Source organism: Lytechinus variegatus, chromosome 10 (genome assembly GCF_018143015.1).
Source record: "Lytechinus variegatus isolate NC3 chromosome 10, Lvar_3.0, whole genome shotgun sequence".
In the NCBI taxonomy this organism is placed as follows: Eukaryota; Metazoa; Echinodermata; class Echinoidea; order Temnopleuroida; family Toxopneustidae; genus Lytechinus; species Lytechinus variegatus.
The window spans coordinates 15,218,702-15,240,078 of NC_054749.1; the positions used below are offsets into that span (position 1 = coordinate 15,218,702).

At 37.5% G+C, this 21,377-nt stretch overlaps 1 protein-coding gene across 1 annotated transcript in view; it reads left to right on the top strand.

Annotated features, from left to right (window-relative positions):
* Window positions 1-9,743, top strand: part of LOC121423010 (deleted in malignant brain tumors 1 protein-like) — a 26,748-nt gene extending 17,005 nt beyond the window's left edge. The window contains exons 7-9 of the mRNA XM_041618280.1: window positions 543-878; window positions 2,548-2,612; window positions 8,482-9,743. Of these exons, the coding sequence (XP_041474214.1) occupies window positions 543-878; window positions 2,548-2,612; window positions 8,482-8,598 (518 nt within the window). The 3' untranslated portion in view covers window positions 8,599-9,743. The remainder of the gene's footprint in view (window positions 1-542; window positions 879-2,547; window positions 2,613-8,481) is intronic.
* Window positions 9,744-21,377: the final 11,634 nt, after the last annotated feature.

Below are 21,377 nucleotides of genomic sequence, written 5' to 3' on the forward strand. Positions count from 1 at the left end.
TGGGGAATTGGACACATTGGGGATAATGAATGAATACGGAGATGTTGTCAACCATCCAAAAAATTATGGCTAATATAATTATGTTACCCAATGTTTTGTCTTATTTCATCCCTTGCCTCAAATGGTAATTAAAGATAATGATCTAACTTCCCCTAAAAAGTGTCCTTGAAATTGACCGCGTAAGGACACGTCTCCCTCTCCGAATAACTATAGAAGGAATGGTCATTTTAGGTTTCTCTTAATAACCTCTACCTAAAGTGATTCGAAAAGTGCCAGTTATTTCGCAAAATTAATTGACACGCAAATGATGACATCGCACGGGGCAGTAATCGTGCTTTGCGTGGTGTTTTATCAGACAATGTTCCTCGGGTGGCGTACGATTTGTGAACGTCATACGTTACCCTGCCTGGCAGACTTGCTAAACTCCATGTAAATCATTACTCCATTGGACAAATTGTTTCTATAGATTCGGGAGGGGTTTTTTCTCAGGATAAGTATCAAACCAACATCACAACTAATTCTTATATTAACATGTTATTCAGTGGTTCGACTTGGTGGAAGCAATAGTGATGAGAGCAAAGGATGGGGTACAGTTGAGGTTTACAGGAATGGTGAATGGGGGACCATCTGTAACAGTGGATGGACACAAGAGGATGCCAACGTCGTCTGCAACCAACTCGGCTTTCCCGATGATGCATTCTACAACCTTCCTGACTATGACTTTTTTGGACCTGGTTCTGGATCCGTTGTGCTCACCGAGGTCGCCTGCACGGGCGATGAGTCCTCTGTCCTGGACTGCCCATCATCTACTGCCGATGGATCTAACTCGCAGTGCGATCATGACCAAGACGTCGAGGTCTTGTGCACGCCCGCAACAGGTAGGTGACTACCCCAACCTCGATGCGGATCAATGGGGTCCGAAGGGGCATTCCCTTCCCCTTCCCTCAAAAGAAGGAGAAGGGACAGGAAGAGGGAGAAAGGTATGGAGAAAAGTGAGAGAAAGACAAGGAAAAGAAGGGAAAGAAGAAAGAATAGAAAAAAGGAATAACAGAAAGAGAAGGAAATGGGGAGGCAAAGAGAAGGAAGAGAAAGAACGATAGATAAGGGAGAAAAGAGAAAGAAGAGAAAATGGAAATTGTGGGAGAAAGAGGCAAAGAAGAATATGAAAGGAATAGCGGACAGAAAGTGTGACAAAAGAACTAATAGAGTTAAGAGGAGATGATAGAATGGAAAGGAGGAATTAAAGAGAATTTATGTTAAAAAGGGAGAGATAAAAAGATTAGTTTTAAACTCAATATGCGCTAGCATTTCGTTCCACAGTCCTTAAAACGTCTCTTTTTCATTTCAGTACGGATATGATAAAGTACCACCAAAGTGATGACGTCAGTGTGTCATGGCGGCCTGAATGGTTCGAATCAAATGCCTGGATCAAATGACACCGAATGCCGTTTCATAAGCTGTTCGTAAGTTAGGAGCGACTTTTAAGAACGACTGGTGATCCTTTCTTACGCTCTAAATCATCGCCAATTTATTATACTATATAACACAAGAAAGGATCACCTTCGTTCTTAAAGCCGATGTTAACTTACGAACAATTTTATGAAGGGGGGCCTTGTTATGACTCTCAGAATGATGGTAACAACCAGGGACAAAACACATCACCAATTATGCAAATACAAATGTGTATAGACAATCATGCAGCTCAGTTTAGAACCAGCTGGTTCGTTGTCATGACATCGTGACGTCAGACTTCGGGACTATATTTCACAAATTTCGGTTCGCGCTTTGTGTTGTATTTATTAATCATAATCATTTAGATGTGCATCCTGTTCACCAGTTGCAAAAATTTCTTGAATCCTGTTTTTAGGTCTGAACATTACAGAGTTTGAGTTCGCACTGCGCGCTTTCAGTTTGATTACTGATGCTTTCTTCACATAGTTCTTAAAATGTTCTTATATGTCATGTCAGTGTATAACACTTTCGGCTCTCGCATTCGCATTATATATTTATTTAGTTACACAACATCTTCAGGCGGGCTCGCTTTGAATTGGGGAGGTCATCGTCAGCAGCACCGCTTTGGGCTCATATCAAATGCTTATGAAAACATTGCATAAATATCCGGTTTAAAGTCTTAATATCAATACGGCACGTGCTTTTAATTCAATAGAATTCAAATCATTTCAATTTTTATTCAAAAATTGTATTTATTGATGATCATACAATATGGTACATGGGAAAAACAGCCACAGCTTGGAACCTATACGATTTCGAGTTTCTTCGAGGATTTTTAAGCGTCTTGAGCCCGCCCCCCCCCCCCCGAAACAATGGAGCGGCCATGTAGTGGATGCCATAAACAGAAATGAATGTGTAAATCATTTAGAAAGGAAATTCTATTTGCTACTTTAATTTCATATTCAATCCACCAACATTTATTATAAATAATAATATACAATACATTAGTGACTTTAGCTTTCTTTCCTTCCCCTCCCTCCCTCTCTCTATCTCTCTTTCTCTCTCCCTCTCCACCATTTCTCTATATTCTATCAGGCGCCAGACTTAACCAACTGATACCGTTGTTGAAGAAAGGAGACATGAAACAGCAAGAAGAAAAGGTAAGGATATCGATTTAAAGTACACACCCGAAGAATCATATGTATTTTATAATGGCTTTTTGTGGCCATCATTGCAAAGGGGAAGTATAACTATAACTTCACTTTTCAAAATAGTGATTAGAGTTTGCAGAAATGAGCTCTCAAAAATTGTTTATTTTCATGCCATATTTCTGCCTTCCACCGGTCCTCTTGCGAGCTCCAGCTGAGTGATCCGACGTCACACAATGAGCAGTGAGCAGCTGAGCTGACAGCAGCCCATTGAAGACGATCTTTCCAATCAGCGTTTTTGCTCTTAGAATTGTTTATTCCTCACAAGATTGGTCTTGTAATACAGTGCGTGTAAGAAAAAATTAAAACTTTGAAAAAGCCCTGGGAATTAAAAATTATACAAAATGTGGGCAATTTTTCACCTATATTCTTGGGTTTGGGTCTCATCTATCCAATGAAAGTAAAAGTTTTGACAGAAGGTTACACTTGAGTGAGCACTGTCAATTTTTGTAAAGCTCGCAGAAATCTGTTTGCCCCGAAATGCTTGTTTTCACGCCGCTGTGTCAAGGGGAAAATGCGAAATTAAACTTACCCTGTGAAACATTTCTCATACATTTTCTTTCCATTTTTAGTCAATTGATATAAAACGGATACTATTCAAGAATTTTTAAACAAATTTTCCACCCAAATTAAAATTTTAACACTTAGTAAGCACAATCTTTACCCTTTTTGTGCCAGCTGGATCTGAGGACATAACTGAATCTAAGCAAAAGTTTATATCAGACATCTCCAACATTTTGCCACTAAGTTTTTATCATTAAAGTGGCTTTACATTTCATTTTTTCATTTAATACTTGTTTCTCCACACTTTACCCAAGCTTTACAGTGATTAACAAAAGGAAAGTCAAGTCTAAGCCATTTCATGTAAATCACAGCTCAATGTAAAGCAAATATCGTCACGATGGCCTCGGTGTGTAGGGGAGTGGGCCGGGTGGGGCGCATTGGCACTCTTCGAAGTTTTTTGGGCAAGAAAACAGGTTAAAAAGGTAAAAGATATCTTCAAATCAATTTTCCTAGCTAAATTTCGTGTGTTCTTCATGAATAAGGTCTACTTTTATTCGCATAACTATTTCGAAGTTTTGCGCAACTCATTTTCACTAACTTTTCAAAAGTAAGTGGTAAGAGGGAAATATTTTTCGACATTTATATCGTCATTTGCTTAAATGGATCTGTACCAATTTAAAATGTGGAAAAATCTGCAGGATATTACAAATGTGTAATTCTACAGGACTTTTTCTAAGTGTAAACTTTTTTTTTGATACGCAGTGTATAGATAAAAGTTTGAATTACTGAACAGTGAAATAAAGTGCACATTTAACGTATTTTGGTAACCGATATTTAGCTTAGAAAAAAAATGATTTTTTTTCAAGAAATATATGTGAATAAACAAAGCATATTTTCACGTACAAATCATACTTGCGTCACATTAATATTATAATCAATATAAAGCATAGACATTCTTCTTCACGACTGAACAAAAATTTAGAAATTTCATTACGTAACAAAGTCAGGAACCACAAAAAACACACGGCAATATCCATCGCGAAATGATTGAAATTGCAGTTGAATTGCCGAAGCATTATTTTTACAGTCACAACAACAGAGACTCCTGGGATCCGACCATGGGGTCCCGAAAAGCACCCTAAACAAGTATTTTCCATATTCTGAAAATGCACCCCTTATCAAGTATTGGCGTATGAAACCCTACCCTTATCAAGTATTGGAAACAGTAAGTTGCTTAGAAGATTAGGTGGTCGATAAGGGGTAGTTCCAACCATATTCCCTGAATTGAAACCCTAAACAAGTACACCGATATTTTCATGTCACGGACGACGGTTTTCAATACCTTTACCTACATCATTGGGCTTGGTGCGGCCCCACCCCCCACACCTTACTCAAATCGGACTTTATATAGTGTTGACTGTTGGGCAAAAAGTACAACCTTTATACATGTATAATATTTCAGTCTTTTTACCCTCGCACAATTGGCCCTAAAAACGTATTTTTCTTTCCGAAATAGATATCCATTTTTCATTATTTTAGTGTTTTGACACCCTTATTACGTTACGTAAGTGCCCTATCTCGCAAAAGACATCACTTTACGTGTTTGGGGGGGGGGGGAGCGCATGGTATCCACTCGTCAATTAATGTAAGTGGCGCCCCGGGAGATGATGTGGAACTAATACTGTTGGATGTAAGATTCCATAATTGTATTTTATGCAAAATAAAAGGGCATAGGTGAGTTTTACAAGGATTATCATGCCAGACAAGGAGTCTTCACCGACTTTTCCGGCGATTGGGCATATTGGATTAAGTTAGCATGTCACCCTTATACTATTGACTAGCGAGTGCCTTGACAACTAGCAAGACACTATCCACCTAATTAAGGTGAAAATGGGTACCGACAGCAAAGAATCGATTTCAAACTCAATGAACTTTACGGTCTGATCATGTCGGAAAATTTGAGTACTGGGAGGGTCTTCGTTATTAGTCAATTCCATATTACTTATGGGCTCATATGAGTATTACAGACCCCCTTCCCATTTGCTCACGTGTTAAATCATAGCTCATCAAAAAAGTCATCGAAATCATCCCACGATAGATTTTGCTTTTTTTTCACTGACATTAGTCACAAATAAGAGTACATAAAAACCATTGTAAGGAACTAGTTTGTACATTATTCAAGTTTATTGCAGTTTTGTTGTCTCACCTGCATAGCAGAGTGAGACCAAGGTCAAAGGTCAAAGAACTTTGGCCGAATTGGGAGTATCTGTTGAATTACCATCATAACTTTGAAAGTTTATGGACCTGATTCGTGAAACTTGGACATAAGAGTAATCAAGTATCACTGAACATCTTGCGCGAGTTTCAGGTCACATGATCAAGGTCAAAGGTCATGTAAGGTCAATGAACTTTGGCCATGTTGGGGTTTTTTGTTGAATAACCATCATATCTCTGTAAGTTTATTGGTCTAGTTCATAAAAAGTGGACATAAGAGTAACCATGTATCACTGAACATCTTGTGCGAGTTAGAGTAGTTTTCAAAGTCAGCACTGCTGCTATATTGAACCGCGTGATGCAAGTGAGACGACCAGAGGCATTCCACTTGTACAAGGTCATTACTTTAAAACCAGAGTTCACAAGTACCTTAACCCCTCTCTCATTTTCAGGACATTGCTCTTCTCCAAAATAACCCGATTTACTTCTTTTCTTCAGTCTCCATCAACATTCTTGCCTTTTATCCTCATCAGTGGCGTACTGTGAGTCACGTCATGGGGGGGGGGGCACCAGAAACTTTTGAGTCACCTAGTGAGCGCGCGTAGCGCACTTAGTTGCTAGGTTTGCTGATCTAACAGAGACATTTTAAGGACAGTGTCATTAAACGAATATGTATGTCACTGATGACATAATGCGAGCGCGAAGCGCGAGCTGAAAATTTTTTATATTCAGACCTAAAAAGGGACATTATAAGCAAATTTTGTAATCTTGATATGACCTGTCTCGCTAAACAAACAATGCGAGCGCGAAGCGCGAGCTGAAATTTTTGTATATATTGACCCCAAACGGACATTTTAAGGGCTATATTTTTAGGAATCTATTAAGAGTATACATATCTCACCATAGTAACCTAATGCTAGTGCCAAGCGCTTGCTGTTTTATTTTAGAATTATATGCATCCAAACGCATAAAGCACTTGTAGTAATTGTAATCATGATTAGCATGCGTATCTCACTAATGAAATATTGCGAGCGCGAAGCGCGAGCTGAAAATTTAGGAAATTCAAACCTGAAGAGGGACATTTTTAAGGTTTGTTTGTAGGAATTCACGAAGACCATACATATTTCACTAACCAAATTAAATTAAAAGCGCGAGCTGAAATTTTTGTATAAACTAGCCCCAAACATGGATATTTTAAGGACTATTTTTTAAAAGAATCCATTATGAGTGCACATATCTCACCATAGTCATCAAATGCGGGTGTCAAGCGCATGCTTATTTAGTTACAATTACACATGGAGACATACTGTTTGTAGTCATGGTTATCATACGCATCTCACTAGTCAAATATTGCGAGCGCGAAGCGCGACCTGAAAAATTAGGAAATTCACACCTAAAGAGGGGCATTCTAAGGCTTGTTTGTAGGAATTCATGTAGACCATGCGTATTTCCTTATCAAACGATGCGACCGCAAGCTAAATTTTTTTATATTCAGATCAGAAAAAGGGACATTTTAAGGACTGATATTATCACGGGTCGTGTGGTCCAGTGGTTAGAGCATTGGACTCATAATCGCAAGGTTGTGAGTTCGAATCCCAACTCTGCCATTGTCTCCACTTTGATAAAAAGGCCCGAGAGTGATATCTGTCGTCTATAACGTCAGCCCCTATGACTGATTAACCTAGACGTAAAATGTTTCATAGGTAATTGGTTATATACCAGCTTGGCGTTTACCAGCAAAATGCTGTCCTGCCGAGTTCCTGCGGGAGTTATCACAAACAGAAACAGAAACAGGAATTCACGAAAGCAGACATATCTCATTAATCCACTATTGCGAACGTAAGCGCGGACGGGAAGTGTTTTACATTAAGACCTTAAAATTATATGTCACTACATAAAACAATAATAATTCGAAGTGCGAGGAAACATATTTGGTGTATATTGACTTGAAAAGGTCTTACTTGAGTTGACTTGAGGTTTTAGTACAACAGGAATACAGGATTATATATCTCGTTAAACAGACAATGCGAGCATCAGGAACAATGAAGACAAAGGCCCTGAGCAAATTATGTTTCATAAAGTTATATTTTTTTTATTTTCATGTAATATAACATATCATAATTATAATGTAATATAACATAATTAAAAATAATTTCTTCCTTCCCACTACGTTTCTCTCACTTTCTCCCTCTTTTTCTCTTTTCCCACGTTTTTTTTGGCCAGCCGATTGGGTGGGGGGACGTGCCCCCATGCCCCCCGTAGTTACGCCACTGATCCTCATTTATCTTTTTTTATCCCCATCTCCTATGTTATCCTCATCCATCATTCGTTCCCTGCACCCCACACTTGACCGTTCTTTTTGTTATCAAATTCCTGTATCTCAGCTATGTTAATTACTCCCCTCCTCTCTCTCTTGGTTGACTGAATCATGAATATTCATGTTGTAAGACTCCTTATATGTGATTGGTTCTTTTTCATGATGATGTGTTACTTCTGTTATTGTCATCTTCCAAGTTAATTTGAATATGTATTGAAATCTAGTACCTTGGGCAAAGAGAGCCTATAGAGAAGAAATTTAGAATAAATGATGCCCTGCCAAGCCAAGGCAGTTGAGCACAGACCTTCAAACTAGCAACATCCACCTTTCCCTCTGTTCTTGTTTCTGTGTTGGAAGAACCCGCGTTAGAGCCAACATATAAAATACAGCTCCTACACTATATATTAATCGTGTACTTGTCCAGCCCAAACAAAAGTTAAATGGCATAATTTCGGTCACTGCGTTGTGGATAATAATTATGAAATACAAAAATGCAGTCTAGCCTCCCCAAAGGCCTTGATTATGAAAGAGTACGAACGTGACATTATTTATATCATTTATATTTTGATATACAAACATTTTGTCTATTTTTAATGAATAAAGTGATGTGATCTTTACCTGCGTCTGTCCGGCATGCTTTGCGCGCGGATGAATTCCTCCATATGCCCTTATTATCATCAGTTTCTGATAGGTCACGTTATAAATCTGTTCGGTCCAAAACTTTTCGTGAACACGTCGAATTGATTTACCATAGCCGTGTTTCTCTTTTTTTTTTTTTTTGTTCAGACGGCCGATCTGGAAATGCAGCTAAGGGAGGCTGATGAGAAAAAGAGCGCTGACCTGAGGGAGAAAGATGTCGTCGAAGCCCTTGTCAATCTACTGTCAAAACTCAAGCAGAAGTAGACTTAACGACGATATAACCATGACAACGGATGTACTCAACTGGTGAACTGGTGGTGGCTTGTTATAAGGATGAGATTTTTAAAACCCTTTCCTGTTAAATAGCGTTTACAAATTGTCTTTTTATCGTCATGTCAAAGTATATAGGAATGATGACAGTTTAATCATGGAAAATTAAAACGAGGGACATGGCGAAAGACTGTGAAAAAGGGAAGATCCCTCTCGCAAAAGATACGACAAAAAAATCATAATATGGCTTCTATTTTGATTCCATATGCCAGTGTTGTTTTAGAACATGGCCAAAACCGTATAAATTGTCCAATATTTTACAAATAACCTACAGATCGCCTCACACAATGTCAAAAGGATATTATTCATATACGTACGTCAATGTAGAAGCATAAAGCAAAATTAAACAACAACAACAAAACAGCCCAGTGTCGCCTGACCTGGTAATAGGGGACTTATTTACGATGGTAGTTTGTAGAACCATGAAAGGTGCTTAATTACTATCCATGCGCATGCTTTCGCACTCCATCTTTGTGATTTCTAGTGAAACAAATTGTGTTATCGTCATCCCAGGGACTTGTTAGTGACTACCATTATTTCCCTGGTAATCCAGTCTACAGTCGTTAATCGTATTAAATCGTAAGCTCACTCTTCTAACTTTTGAGATTAAATTTCGTAACGGTTTGACTAATCCAAATTTTCTATATCTGCTGTAATCAAAACTCTTTAAAATCAAATTGTCTTCAAAATAGATGCTCCCACCCCAGTTTCCAATATCATTACTTGTTTTCTTTTTTTAATTCACCCCGGGCAGACACACTGTTAAAACTGTGGTGTTAAGACTGACATCATTTGATGTGAATAGAGGACCACACCCTGAGGTGTTAAAATTACACCCTAGATATTGAACATAACACCAAAGAGTGCAAATCATATGGTTCTGTATAAAACCTGGAGGTGTTAAACTAACATTGTCAATTCAACACCGGTGTAAAATAACTGGTGTTTTCCTCTATGTACACCAGTTAACACCACAGTTTTTGCTGTTGCAAGGTCGTATAATTTTTCTGGTATATATTTTCAGCAATTGACGATATTTTAAACTTTCTATTAAAACATGATAATGCAAAAGTTTAGTCTTACACTAGTCTCATTTATATATGTTATCTGTTTGTGTATTCATGTTTTTTTGGTGTGTGATCTTGTGTCGGTGTTAAAAAAACTATTTACCTGGAAATAGCAAGCATACACACTTGAAATGTATTACCCAATTTTTAGTTTTATTACCAATTTTGGAAAGATTTCAACCAATAGCTCTGTGGACAGTATGTATATATATATATATATATATATATATATATATATATCAATTTTCTTACAATATATAAATATATAAATATATATATATATATATATATATATATAGGTATATATATATATTGTAAGAAAATGGATAAAGGGAACAATGGTAGGCGTAGCTTACATTATGGTTCCACAGGGCTATCTACCCTTTGGAAAAATTGGTAATGCCGAAAAAATGTCTCTGCCGGGAATCGAACCCGGGCCCCCAGCTTTGAACGCCGGTGCCTTAACCACTAGACCACAGAGACGGGTTAGTGGCTAGGGCGACCCCGATCCGACCGACCGTCAGATAGACAGATTTTCGACACTATACCAATATAGTGGTTAAGGCACCGGCGTTTGAGCAGTATCAAGAATTTTGAAACAGTGGGTATTGCATTCTAACAAGCATGGGTGGTGATTGCAGGTGTTTCCAATAGTTTTGTCCTTCCCCAGGTGCTCCTGTACTCGTGTCTTATAATGACGCTTGGTTTGACCAATATAGCGAGCTTTACATCTCGCACATGTAAATTGGTATATGACCCGAGCACGAAGCTCCTGGGGAATGGAATCTTTACAGAAAGTAAAGAACTGAGCTTGAAAGATGGGAAAGAAAGAGTAATATGAAGATATTGGCAATATTGTTTAACCATAATGTTGATTCTCTTTTCAAGTTCCTTTTATGTTTTACCAATATAAGATAACTTGAAAAATCTTGTAGTCCTTTTTTTTCTTGACCCGGTTGGGTTTTGGATGTTTTGAAGGTATAGACCAGTTCGTAGTTACTTCATGGACAATTTGGGTCAAATGACCTTTCATTTCTTTCATTATGATAGGCAGATTTCAAAGCAAGATATTACGTAAGCTTGCCTTACATAGCAGGATGAAGAAATTGAATAGACCAGGTGACTAGAATAGCACACCAATGAACATTTTATGAAGGTATTTGTTGCATTCCTACTTTGAATGAATATCATAGCATGTTGCACAATGTACTTGGAAAACTGTGAAATACCAGTCGCTCGTGGACGCATTGTTGTTTTTTGTGGATGTAAATGAAAACCACAATTCAAAAGAATATATGAATAATCAAGACATCAAAGTTGGTGCTTATCTCATTAGATTTTAAACCACCATGTCACTTTAGTACAAATGACCTTCCTCTGATCATGCGTAGAAACTTTTGATCATGCGCAGAAAGGAACTACGAACTGGTTTATCGGTTAAAACCATAGAGACATCTGTATGGTTAAAACATATTACTCGTCGGATTTAAACTTTTAGGAAACGCTCCTCTTACTTGATGACTTCCAAGGCTACGCTGAAACTTCTGCCGCATATGCTGATAGTGCTCAAAGTCATGGTTCGCGTCACGTTTATTGTTATACTAACCATGCTCAAACCAATGTTTACTTAATGAAGTTACCAAGCTGCTTTTTTTTCTTTGACTGGATCTTGAATGATCTTCTCCTTACGGGAACGATTTATTGGATTTTCATTTCAATTTCCCGATGATTCGGTAGGTAATGAAATTAATGGGCCATTATCATTAAAAAGGTTGTCGGAGCCAAGAAACAATTATTCCATAATCGATATAATGTGTGTAATAGAAGATGTTGCGAAGTTCGTTTAGATGCACTCAACAACATTATTTTCTCTGTAATCTCCTTATGATCCTAAAGGCCACATCCCAGGGTTAACCGGTTAAAAGGTTGTAAAGTCTCGTTGGAAGCCAAGTTTGTCTTAACTCATTCCCTCGCTCCTATATAACTTTTGATCCCTAAAATTGTTTTCCTTTAATAATGACTACAAATCTGGAATTTGGTGTTAGCTGACACGCTCCGGACAGGGTTTGTTCGTCCATGGACATGTATGGGAAGATATAAAATGACTTTGGAACTATTTTTTGGCTGGCGGAAGAATTAGGGCTATTTTACTGTTTCAGTTGATAAATTTGATCCCATCATAGTTATCTTCATGAATTGCGATTTATTTTTAAAATGAGCTGGCTACGGTACCCTTTCCTGGTCAGATATGGAATGTCAGATACAAAATATCCTATCCAATGGTAGTAAACATTCGACCCTCTAATTTCACGTTTATTTTTATGAATTTTTCATAAGTGCCATTTTAACACACAAGTCGATGGGGAATGTTTTATGCGCGTGACGCCCCTAGTCTAGATTGGACGTTGATATCTGGAAGCTCTCTTAGAGAGGGTCTCCTGAATCCCAGTACCTAACCTAGCAGGGGAGGAAATCTCTCCCAAAAGGTAGGGGGACAAGGGTCTGGAAAATTTGACAAGCAAAAAAAGGTCATCTCGTCCGAAAACCCCGGGGGGGCCACTTCCATTCACGAGTGGATACCATGCGCGACCATGGGGTCTCGAAAAGCACCCTAAACACGTAATTTTCATATTCTAAAAAATGCACCCCTTAACAAGTATTGGCGTGTGAACCCCCACCCTTAACAAGTATTGGAAACAAAACGATGCTCTTGGCAAATATTCCCTGAAATGAACCCCTAAACAAGTACAGGAATGTTTTATTGTTACGGGTCCTTCGGTCGTCGGCTTTACCTTATTCGTGTTATTTGGTTTAGTACGACCCCACCTTCTACACCTCGCGCAAATCGGACTCTAAACACGAAGTGTTGGGGCAAAAAGGACATCCTTTATAAAACATTTTCATTTTGTTTTATCATCCCCGCAAATTCGACCCTAAACACGTAATTTTCCTAGCGAAATAGATACCCTTTTTTCATTATTTTAGTGTTTTTGACACCCTTATCACGTTACGTACGTAACGTGCCCTATCGTGAAAAAGACATCCTTTTTACGTGTTTTTTGGTCGCGCATGGTATCCACTCGTCAATGTAAGTGGCCCATCCGGGCCGAAAACGCATGTTTTATTCACATTTTGAGTGAGATATTTCTTAGCATCATCAAAGACCAAAAATAGTAGGGGGACATTTGATATTGTGTCCCCCCCTACTATTTTGAGTAGGGGGGACACGTCCCCCCTGGGATTTCCGCCCATGTAACCTAGTGCTCATGATGGGAGATAAGAGGCCTACAGGGGCATACAGGCTGACCATGGACTGACGAAGGACCTACTAGCAAGGCCATGCCTTGGGCTGACGGACTATTAAATATGTATGTAGGTGTTAATCAATCGCCAGCTGACACCCCTTAGTTAGCAAAATTTACCCCCATCAAGCCCGGGGAAAGGACCAAACTTTATGTCAGTTTTAAACATACCCCCCCCCCCCCCGTCGTGTTTGATGGCCGAACGAGTATACGATGAAACTTTGTCCTACATCGCTGCACATCGAACTCCTTTGCGCCATACCCGGGGGCCACTTCCATTCACGAGTGGATACCATGCGCGACCATGGGGTCTCGAAAAGCACCCTAAATACGTAATTTCCATATTCTGAAAATGCACCCCTTAACAAGTATTGGCGTGTGAAACCCTACCCTTAACAAGTATTGGAAACAAAACGATACTCTTGGCAAGTATTCCCTGAAATGAACCCCTAAACAAGTACAGGAATGTTTTATTGTTACGGGTCCTTCGGTCGTCGGCTTTACCTTATTAGGTTTAGTACGACCCCACCTTCTACACCTCGCGCAAATCGGACTCTAAAAACGTAGTAAAGGGGCAAAAAGGACATTGTTTTATCATCCCCGCAAATTCGACCCTAAACACGTAATTTTCCTAGCGAAATAGATACCCTTTTTTCATTATTTTTGTGTTTTTGACACCCTTATCACGTTACGTACGTAACGTGCCCTATCGTGAAAAAGACATCCTTTTTACGTGTTTTTTTGGTCGCGCATGGTATCCACTCGTCAATGTAATCATAGTATGAATATTTCTGAAGTTTCTTAATCACACAAGAGAACGCGCTTAATATAAACGAAATTTCATATTTTTTTTCTTCCAAAATAAACAGAGGATTCCGTGTTTCGCGTGCATGGGAAAGGAAAAATCCTTTTCGTAGCTTGCATCATTTTGAGCTATTTTTTCTTCGTGATTGAGTTATTTAATCTAAGAAAAATCAAAATTAGAGCAGGTTAAGTTTTCAGAGAAATTTCGATACTTCGCGGGAAGGAATATTTTTCTCCATGCATAAGTTTGTTATACTGTTTTGCGAGTGTTATGTGGCTAAATATTTTGCTATCAAATCTGATCTGAGCAAGGAAGGCATTTTATACAACGTTGTTCTCAATCTTCATAGAACACTGTATAGTAGCTTCCCAGGTTCGCGCGCAAAGAGGAATTTATTTCAAATTCCTCACTCTTTTCCAATATATGGGGTGCTCATAATTTCTCCTGAAAAACAAGTTTTTCTTTAATATCAGCATTTCAATTAAATTCGGGTACTAGAGACGCAAGAGATGTATTCTTTTTTGATTGAAAACATGACTCCCTGCACCCTTCCCCTATACGCGCTTCGCACGCTCTGTAAGTGCTGGGATGCTTCGCGTGCACTTACCGCCCCCTCCAAAACTAAATCCCGGCTACGCGGTTAAATTTTAACATGTTTTAAATGCTTTATAAGTGCATGAAACAAAACAAACATAAAAACGATCAAAACTCAACTGTCATGTTATGATATTTCTCCAACATTTTCTTGAACCATCAGTGTGTAATATCAGCTAATATATGTTTAAAATGAAATTTACGTACAGCATGGGTGTGCTCATTTAGAATGCAAAACTGTCATCCCTTTTCAAACTCAACAGAAATTTCTTTTTGCCAAATTAAGAAAAAATCAATCAAGTTTAGTTATTCAAGTCCATAACAATAAAAAGAATAACATGGAAAAAACATCTCGATGTTCATATCCGAAGACACGCTTATAGAGAGAAATTAATGATTATTCTTTCTGAAACCATTAATTGATTTCACTTATTAAAAATTATAAAAATATGATTATATTATATTGAGCTCACTGAACCTCAATATTTTCATGAGAGGTATCTGATGGGGTCACATGATAAAATTTTTAATATTAATTACATCCAATCGCATACAACAAAAGCACCATACATCTGAGCTATACTGACCATAAAACGACCATTATGACTTTTTAAAAATGATTTGTTTGCATTTGATATGGGCTCACTCTTTCATGACTATAGGCACCTCATTTCCACATAATGAGGACATCATGCTCTCCTGCAAAATATTACTGACCAAAACTTATCGTTCAAGTCAAGGTATTTGGATATACAAGTAGGATGACTTTCGTTTTGTGCACATCTTCCTTTTGGTATATTTTCTTGTTCAAAGGTTTACTGAATGCCGAACTGAATATAATACTACCATGACATAGTTCGGTAAAGTGTGTATAACCAGGAAAATTAATGAAGTGATTAGCCTACTTTACAGAAACGCAAAGGTATTTGCTTTTTCTTTGAATTTTCTGAGAATGAATAAGAAAAAGCGTGAAATAGAACAACATCTATTCCAGGTAGTCTCAATAATGTTCGAAAATCTTTCGCCTCATGTCAGACCCACTGCAAATTCCTCGGAGAGTTCCTGTATGTTCAGATTGTCTAGGATTGCACGATGGGTGTGGCACATTGCAACGCAGTTGAGGCGTGGTCATGGAGAAAATTTATTTGTACTTTTTCAAGATCGACCCCTCTGGGATTTACGTCCATGGGGTTTTCCTTGTTTATCTTGCCACCCTTTTACTCCCGTTTTTCCCACCCTTTTGAATTAATTGATTTATTAAAATTAATTTATTCACCACTGGTGGGATGGAACACCCTATCAACAAAAGTTGATTTTCGTCGGAATCCTTTTATGTCATGTGTTAAAAAATATCATATACATAAACATTTCTTTCTTTTTTTCATCTTGAACCGCCACCCATCTGTTTAGAGTCCTGGAAAAGAATGTTTTATTTAATAACAATATACACAAATTGATACTATAATCATCATGATCAAACTTTTATTTTTTTCATCATCATTATTATAATTTTTCTACCCTAAATTATTTGGGGATGATAATACAGGCCATCCCCGCCACTTTAAATATTTGAGGATATATATCCCCCCATTCGCACCCCCCCCCCCCGTGATCGACACCCATGTCCTAAAATATAGTCCCTAGAATCTCCCTGTTTGGGGTCAATGTATACGAAAATTTCGGTTCGCGCTTTGCGGCGCTCGCATTGTTTAGCGAGACACGTACTCATCATGATTACAAAAAAATGATTATAATGTCCCATATTAGGTCTGAATATCAAAAATTTTCAGCTCGCGCTTCGCGCTCGCATTATTTGATAAGCGAGATGCGTATGTTATTCATGATAACAATGACTACAAGAGCTTCCTTAAAACGAACGTTATAGGTCAGTATACCTCGCAACTGAGCACGCTCAATAAGTGACTCATTTTGCCGGTGCCCCCCCCCCCCCCAATGCCGTGACCCACGGTACGCCATTGACCCTTAGCATGTGCCTCATGCTCATTTCCTTTCATCTCTCATTTTCTTTTTATTTTTTTTCTCTGATTTCCGTTATATATTTTTTTCTCCTCTTAACCCGTTCGCGACGGCATAGTAGAATAGGTTCTAACACCCCAAACGAGATTAATCAGCCGGCCATGTCAAGTTCGAACAGCTCCATTGTTCCGTGCGTGCGAGCTGGATCGTTGATTACAAAAGCGTGTGTGCGATCCACGATGAGTGAATTGATCGATCGATAGTTTTCGCGCATGCGTAGTTCATTTCCTGTTTTGGCTGCACGGAGTTCAGAGCTCACCTGTCGCTCCAGTGCTATAATTATGTCCGTACAGAGTGACTTCTTTGAGAATGTATTGTTGGTGATGTGGGTTTTGAAGTTCTTCTTGGACTTCTTCTTTTTCGATATTACTATTATCATAATATTCTCATAATGTTACTATTATCATAATATTCTCCCTTTTCTTCTTTTTCGATCTTCTTATTATTATCAAAATTATTATTCTCATTTCTTTTCTTCTCATATTCTTCTTTTTCGATATTCTTCTTATCTTATCATCCTCATTTCCTTTCTTCTTTTGTTCGATCTCTGTCTCATCTTTTTGTTCTTATACTTCCTATTTATAGACCCCCCCCCCCCTTCTCCCTTGATATAGTCTTGCTTTGTTTCCTCTTGCAAATGAAATCCTCCTTGTTTTTTTTCTTCCTTTTTTATAATGCTCCCTTTTCATTTTCTCCTTCTTCTTCACTGATAATTGTGTAATCCTACACCTCCTCCATCTCCTAAGTTTTCTCTTTCTATTTCCCTTCTATTTATTCTTGTTATGAATTTGCTTGTGCTTCTTTTTTTTCGCCTTTTTTCTTCGTCGTCTTATCTTCTCTTTATACCTATTCTCATTCTTTTACTCCCGTCGTCCTATTTTGCTTAATTTTGTTCTCTCTGTTTTTCTCTTCATGCAAAATGAAAAAAAAATGAAGAATATGATATTTCCTTTTAAAAGTATGCCCCCCAAAACATGAATCTTCAAAATATCGTTATATGCATACAAGTAATAATTTCTGAACAAGAAATCATAATCTTCTCGATTAAAATTTGCAAGGTGGTATACGACAATTATTATGAAGATTATTTATCATCCAATTACTTAAGTTAGCCCACCCCATCCCCCATGATCACCATTATCTTCTCCCTTCATCTTTTTTTCTGTTTCGTCTGCTTTTTTATTTTATCTTTTTCTTTGTCTTATCATTATTATATTCATAATCTTAACCATTGTTGTTATTATTATCAATATTATTATTTTTTTTATTATCCGATTGTTATATTTTCTTTTATTATTTGTTATTATCATTGTTAGTGTTGATAGTAATGTTTATAATTGTTATCATTGATATTATGTAAACATTTGAATATTTTACATGTAAAGAATAAAAAAAAATTAGTTTAATTCGATTGAAAAATATTATTGTTATTGTCATGAATGCCATCCCCTCTACTCTCTCTAATCCCCTTACCTCTAGTCAACCTCTACTTATATTCTCTCTCTCCTCTATTTTCCCTTTACTTTTTTCCCTTCTATTCAATCAGTAGCTTACGCAGGGGGGGGGAGAGGGTTCAATTTCATACGAGGCGCTTTTAATCGAAAAAAATGTACTACAACACTGCGCAGACAAGTGGGTTATGCTCTCTCTCTCTTCTTCATCTCCCGTTCCGTGCCCCCGGCCCTCTCTCTATTTTTTCCCTTCTGAGTATATTCTCGTCATCACAGAAATATGTCCAAACCCGGCCCTCCAAGCCCAACCCATACTAAAAAATAGAACCTACATTAGGATAGGTGCCCGGCATATTCGGCCCATAATCAATTTCAAATGATTTCTAGATTTTATACGTCGTCGAGAAATGTTCAACAAAAACCTCCAAATTATTTCCTTAATTCAAAATCCAACGGAGACGTTGCCATGTATTTGTGTAAAAAATGAATATTATGTATCAAATGATTCTAGTAATTAAAATTGTATTAAAAACAAGACATTCTGCCTTTCTTTCATTATCCAAGAATATACAATAAGTCCCTGCAAACCGTTTTATTTATTGTGAACTTACTCAATTCTCAGTTTATTTCACTAGTTTAGAACGTGTGTGGTTATTTTCTTGACATTTATGTGCAAAGGATTTAATGATCAACAAATGATTAGTAATTCATGGAAAATGCAAGAAAAATAACTTAAGTATATGTTGGACAATTTAAAATGGAAAAAAATGAGTGTGACCAGAAAGACATTTTCGGTTTTGCTGGTAATCTAGTTGTCAGAGATCGGCGGTGAACCAAGGAATTCTTGGTGGAGGGGACTATAAATGCGCTACTTTTTCTTTACTTTTTTTCTGACAAGCAAAGGGGGGGGGGAGAAATAGAGGTCAGCAATGAAATCGCAACCCAAGTTACACCATTACTATATTTTATACCCCTTTTTTATTCTAGTGCATATAAATTATATTCAATTATTTAACCCCCCCCCCCCATTTGTTTCGCCACACTCACATCATTTGTTCCGTGAAAAGCATTATAGGCCTGTTTGCAGACATAAACATAAATATTCAATTTTAATATATTCTGCTTTTCATTCCCTCTATCTTCTCGAATAATATATCCATGGAATGCATATTTACTCCATGCTCTGGATTCCTATCGCATCACATTTTTTTATATGCAGGTCAAACCAAACCACGATAACATACTCAATCAGAATAAAATCAATTGGGGAAACCTTAGATTTTTTTTCGAAAATTCATATGAGATTACTGATATGGATAAAACATGCTTCATATACTTTGTACATCGTAAATAACACATATTAGTCTTCATTAGCATGATTATGCCTATGTCACGGCGTTTATCACTCTTTGGTGTTAAACCAAACTGACAAAGTGTGAATTCATCCGTACATCCTTCCCTTTCAAGTCGCTCTTTTGTTAGTAAGTGGCAACTTTATTGACCTTCGCTGGATGCCCTTTTGTGATTTTCAAAGGAAAGGGGGCCATGCCTCCATCAATTACCACATCCGTATCGTTAGAACAAAATAGAGTGTACGTACGATCCGAGGTATTCTCAATAGCCAGCTGTATACACTTTTTGTTTAGGATTATAGAAATCGATATCAACTTAAAGTCGTGTACTCTCTTCTAGTTTGATCTAGCTTGATCAGTTCATGAAGTTGAATATTATGACAGCCATTTTCAAGAGGCAAAATAATGCACCTAAATGAAAGAAGAAAACAAAAATCGATGTGTTATAAACTGAAACCATGATTTTTCTTCTTCCTATATTTTATCAACGGCGCCATTTTTTTAAAAAAGAAGTGCACACCTAGTTAGCAGTAATGCATATAGCATTTTCATTTATTTGAAAGCAGGATAAAAGAGCATTGTAGATTAAATGCCTTGCTCACGGGCATAGGTGCCGCGGCCGGGATCGAACCCCGGACTTTTTGAAACCTCACAAGCAATCTTATAAAATATCGATCGTTTTCGATCTATCGTTGATCATATCAGCGCACGCACGCAGCTCTGCGTGCGTTTTGGGTTGCATTTCGCTGCTCCCATTGTTTTCCCTCACTTTTATTGATTACGGTATATACGTGGTTCTGCAAAACTGAAAATCGTTGAAATCAAGCTTCCATCGCGGCAATGCCCACTGTACGCCAATATTGGACTCTCTTCGAAGCATAACTCGTTTTATAATGCTTTATAAACAATAGAAACAAAAGGTAAAAACGTATGACTTTCTGGAATGTGTAGTTTAATTAATGGACATTGTAATTATAACACAGAAAAGGCAGAAACATAGTATGAAATTGTATTTTTAAAGCCTGCAAATGGATGCGAGTAATAGCCTTTGGGGAACCGACTATACGGCTCCCGTACATGAATAAGTTTTAGGGAACCGTATATATCCGGCTCCCGTTGGCAACGGGTTAATTCTTTCAGTTTGCTCTTCCATTTTTCTTTATTTCTCTCTTTCTTCCTTTCTCCCGCCTTTCTCTCTCTCTCCCTCCCTCTCTCTCTTTCTTTCTTTCTTTCTCTCTTTCTTTATTTTTTTAATTCGTTCTTTTATTAAATTCTTTCTTTTTTCTTTCTTTCTCAAGTTCTTTCCTTCTTTTTAAGCTTTCTTTCTTTTTCTTTTCATTATTATTATTTATCTTTTGGAGTCTCATTTTTATTGGAATGGATTCGAGATAGGCCTATAAGTTTAATGTTTTGCTTTCTTTCATGTCTTCGCTCTCCTCTCCAGTTTTCTTTTAAATGGGCCGCCACAGACCCCCGGTCAGTTGCAAGAACTATACAAATAAACAGAAAAACTCGACTCGATCAGTTTTATAACCGGTACGTATAAAACAAAAGACTGAACAAACGCACGACCGGCAGTTCCGAAACTAAAATAAAAATAAAAAATAAGTGATTTCTAAACCAGTACAAATTAAATTTCAAAAAACTTTAAGCCACAAAAAATGTATGATAATATACTGCTAATCGAATTTGTATCATTTCAGGCTTTTCGCAGAAAAACTTCAGCATGAACAAATTGAAAATAAAAATATGCATGGGATAATAGCAAATAAATGAAATTGTCTAGCTCGGATAAAAGCAAAGTTGACTTCTCCAAACTTGCATATAATTTATCAACATAGTGTAAATGGAGTGCCGCGGGGGGGGGGGGGGTGAAAATTAATGTATGATAATTATATACATACCACCGTCTCTTCTGCTTACCACGCTGTTGATCTGAAATCCAATAATTTCTTTTATTACAGAGTGTACAGGGCAGCTAGTATTTTTGTACAAACAAATGAATTAAAAATAGTTAACAGGAAATGTTGCATAGGCCTACCGACACACTAAATTCTTTTTCTGCGTGTAAAATATGCATATTTTAAGACTATTTAACGTTGTAC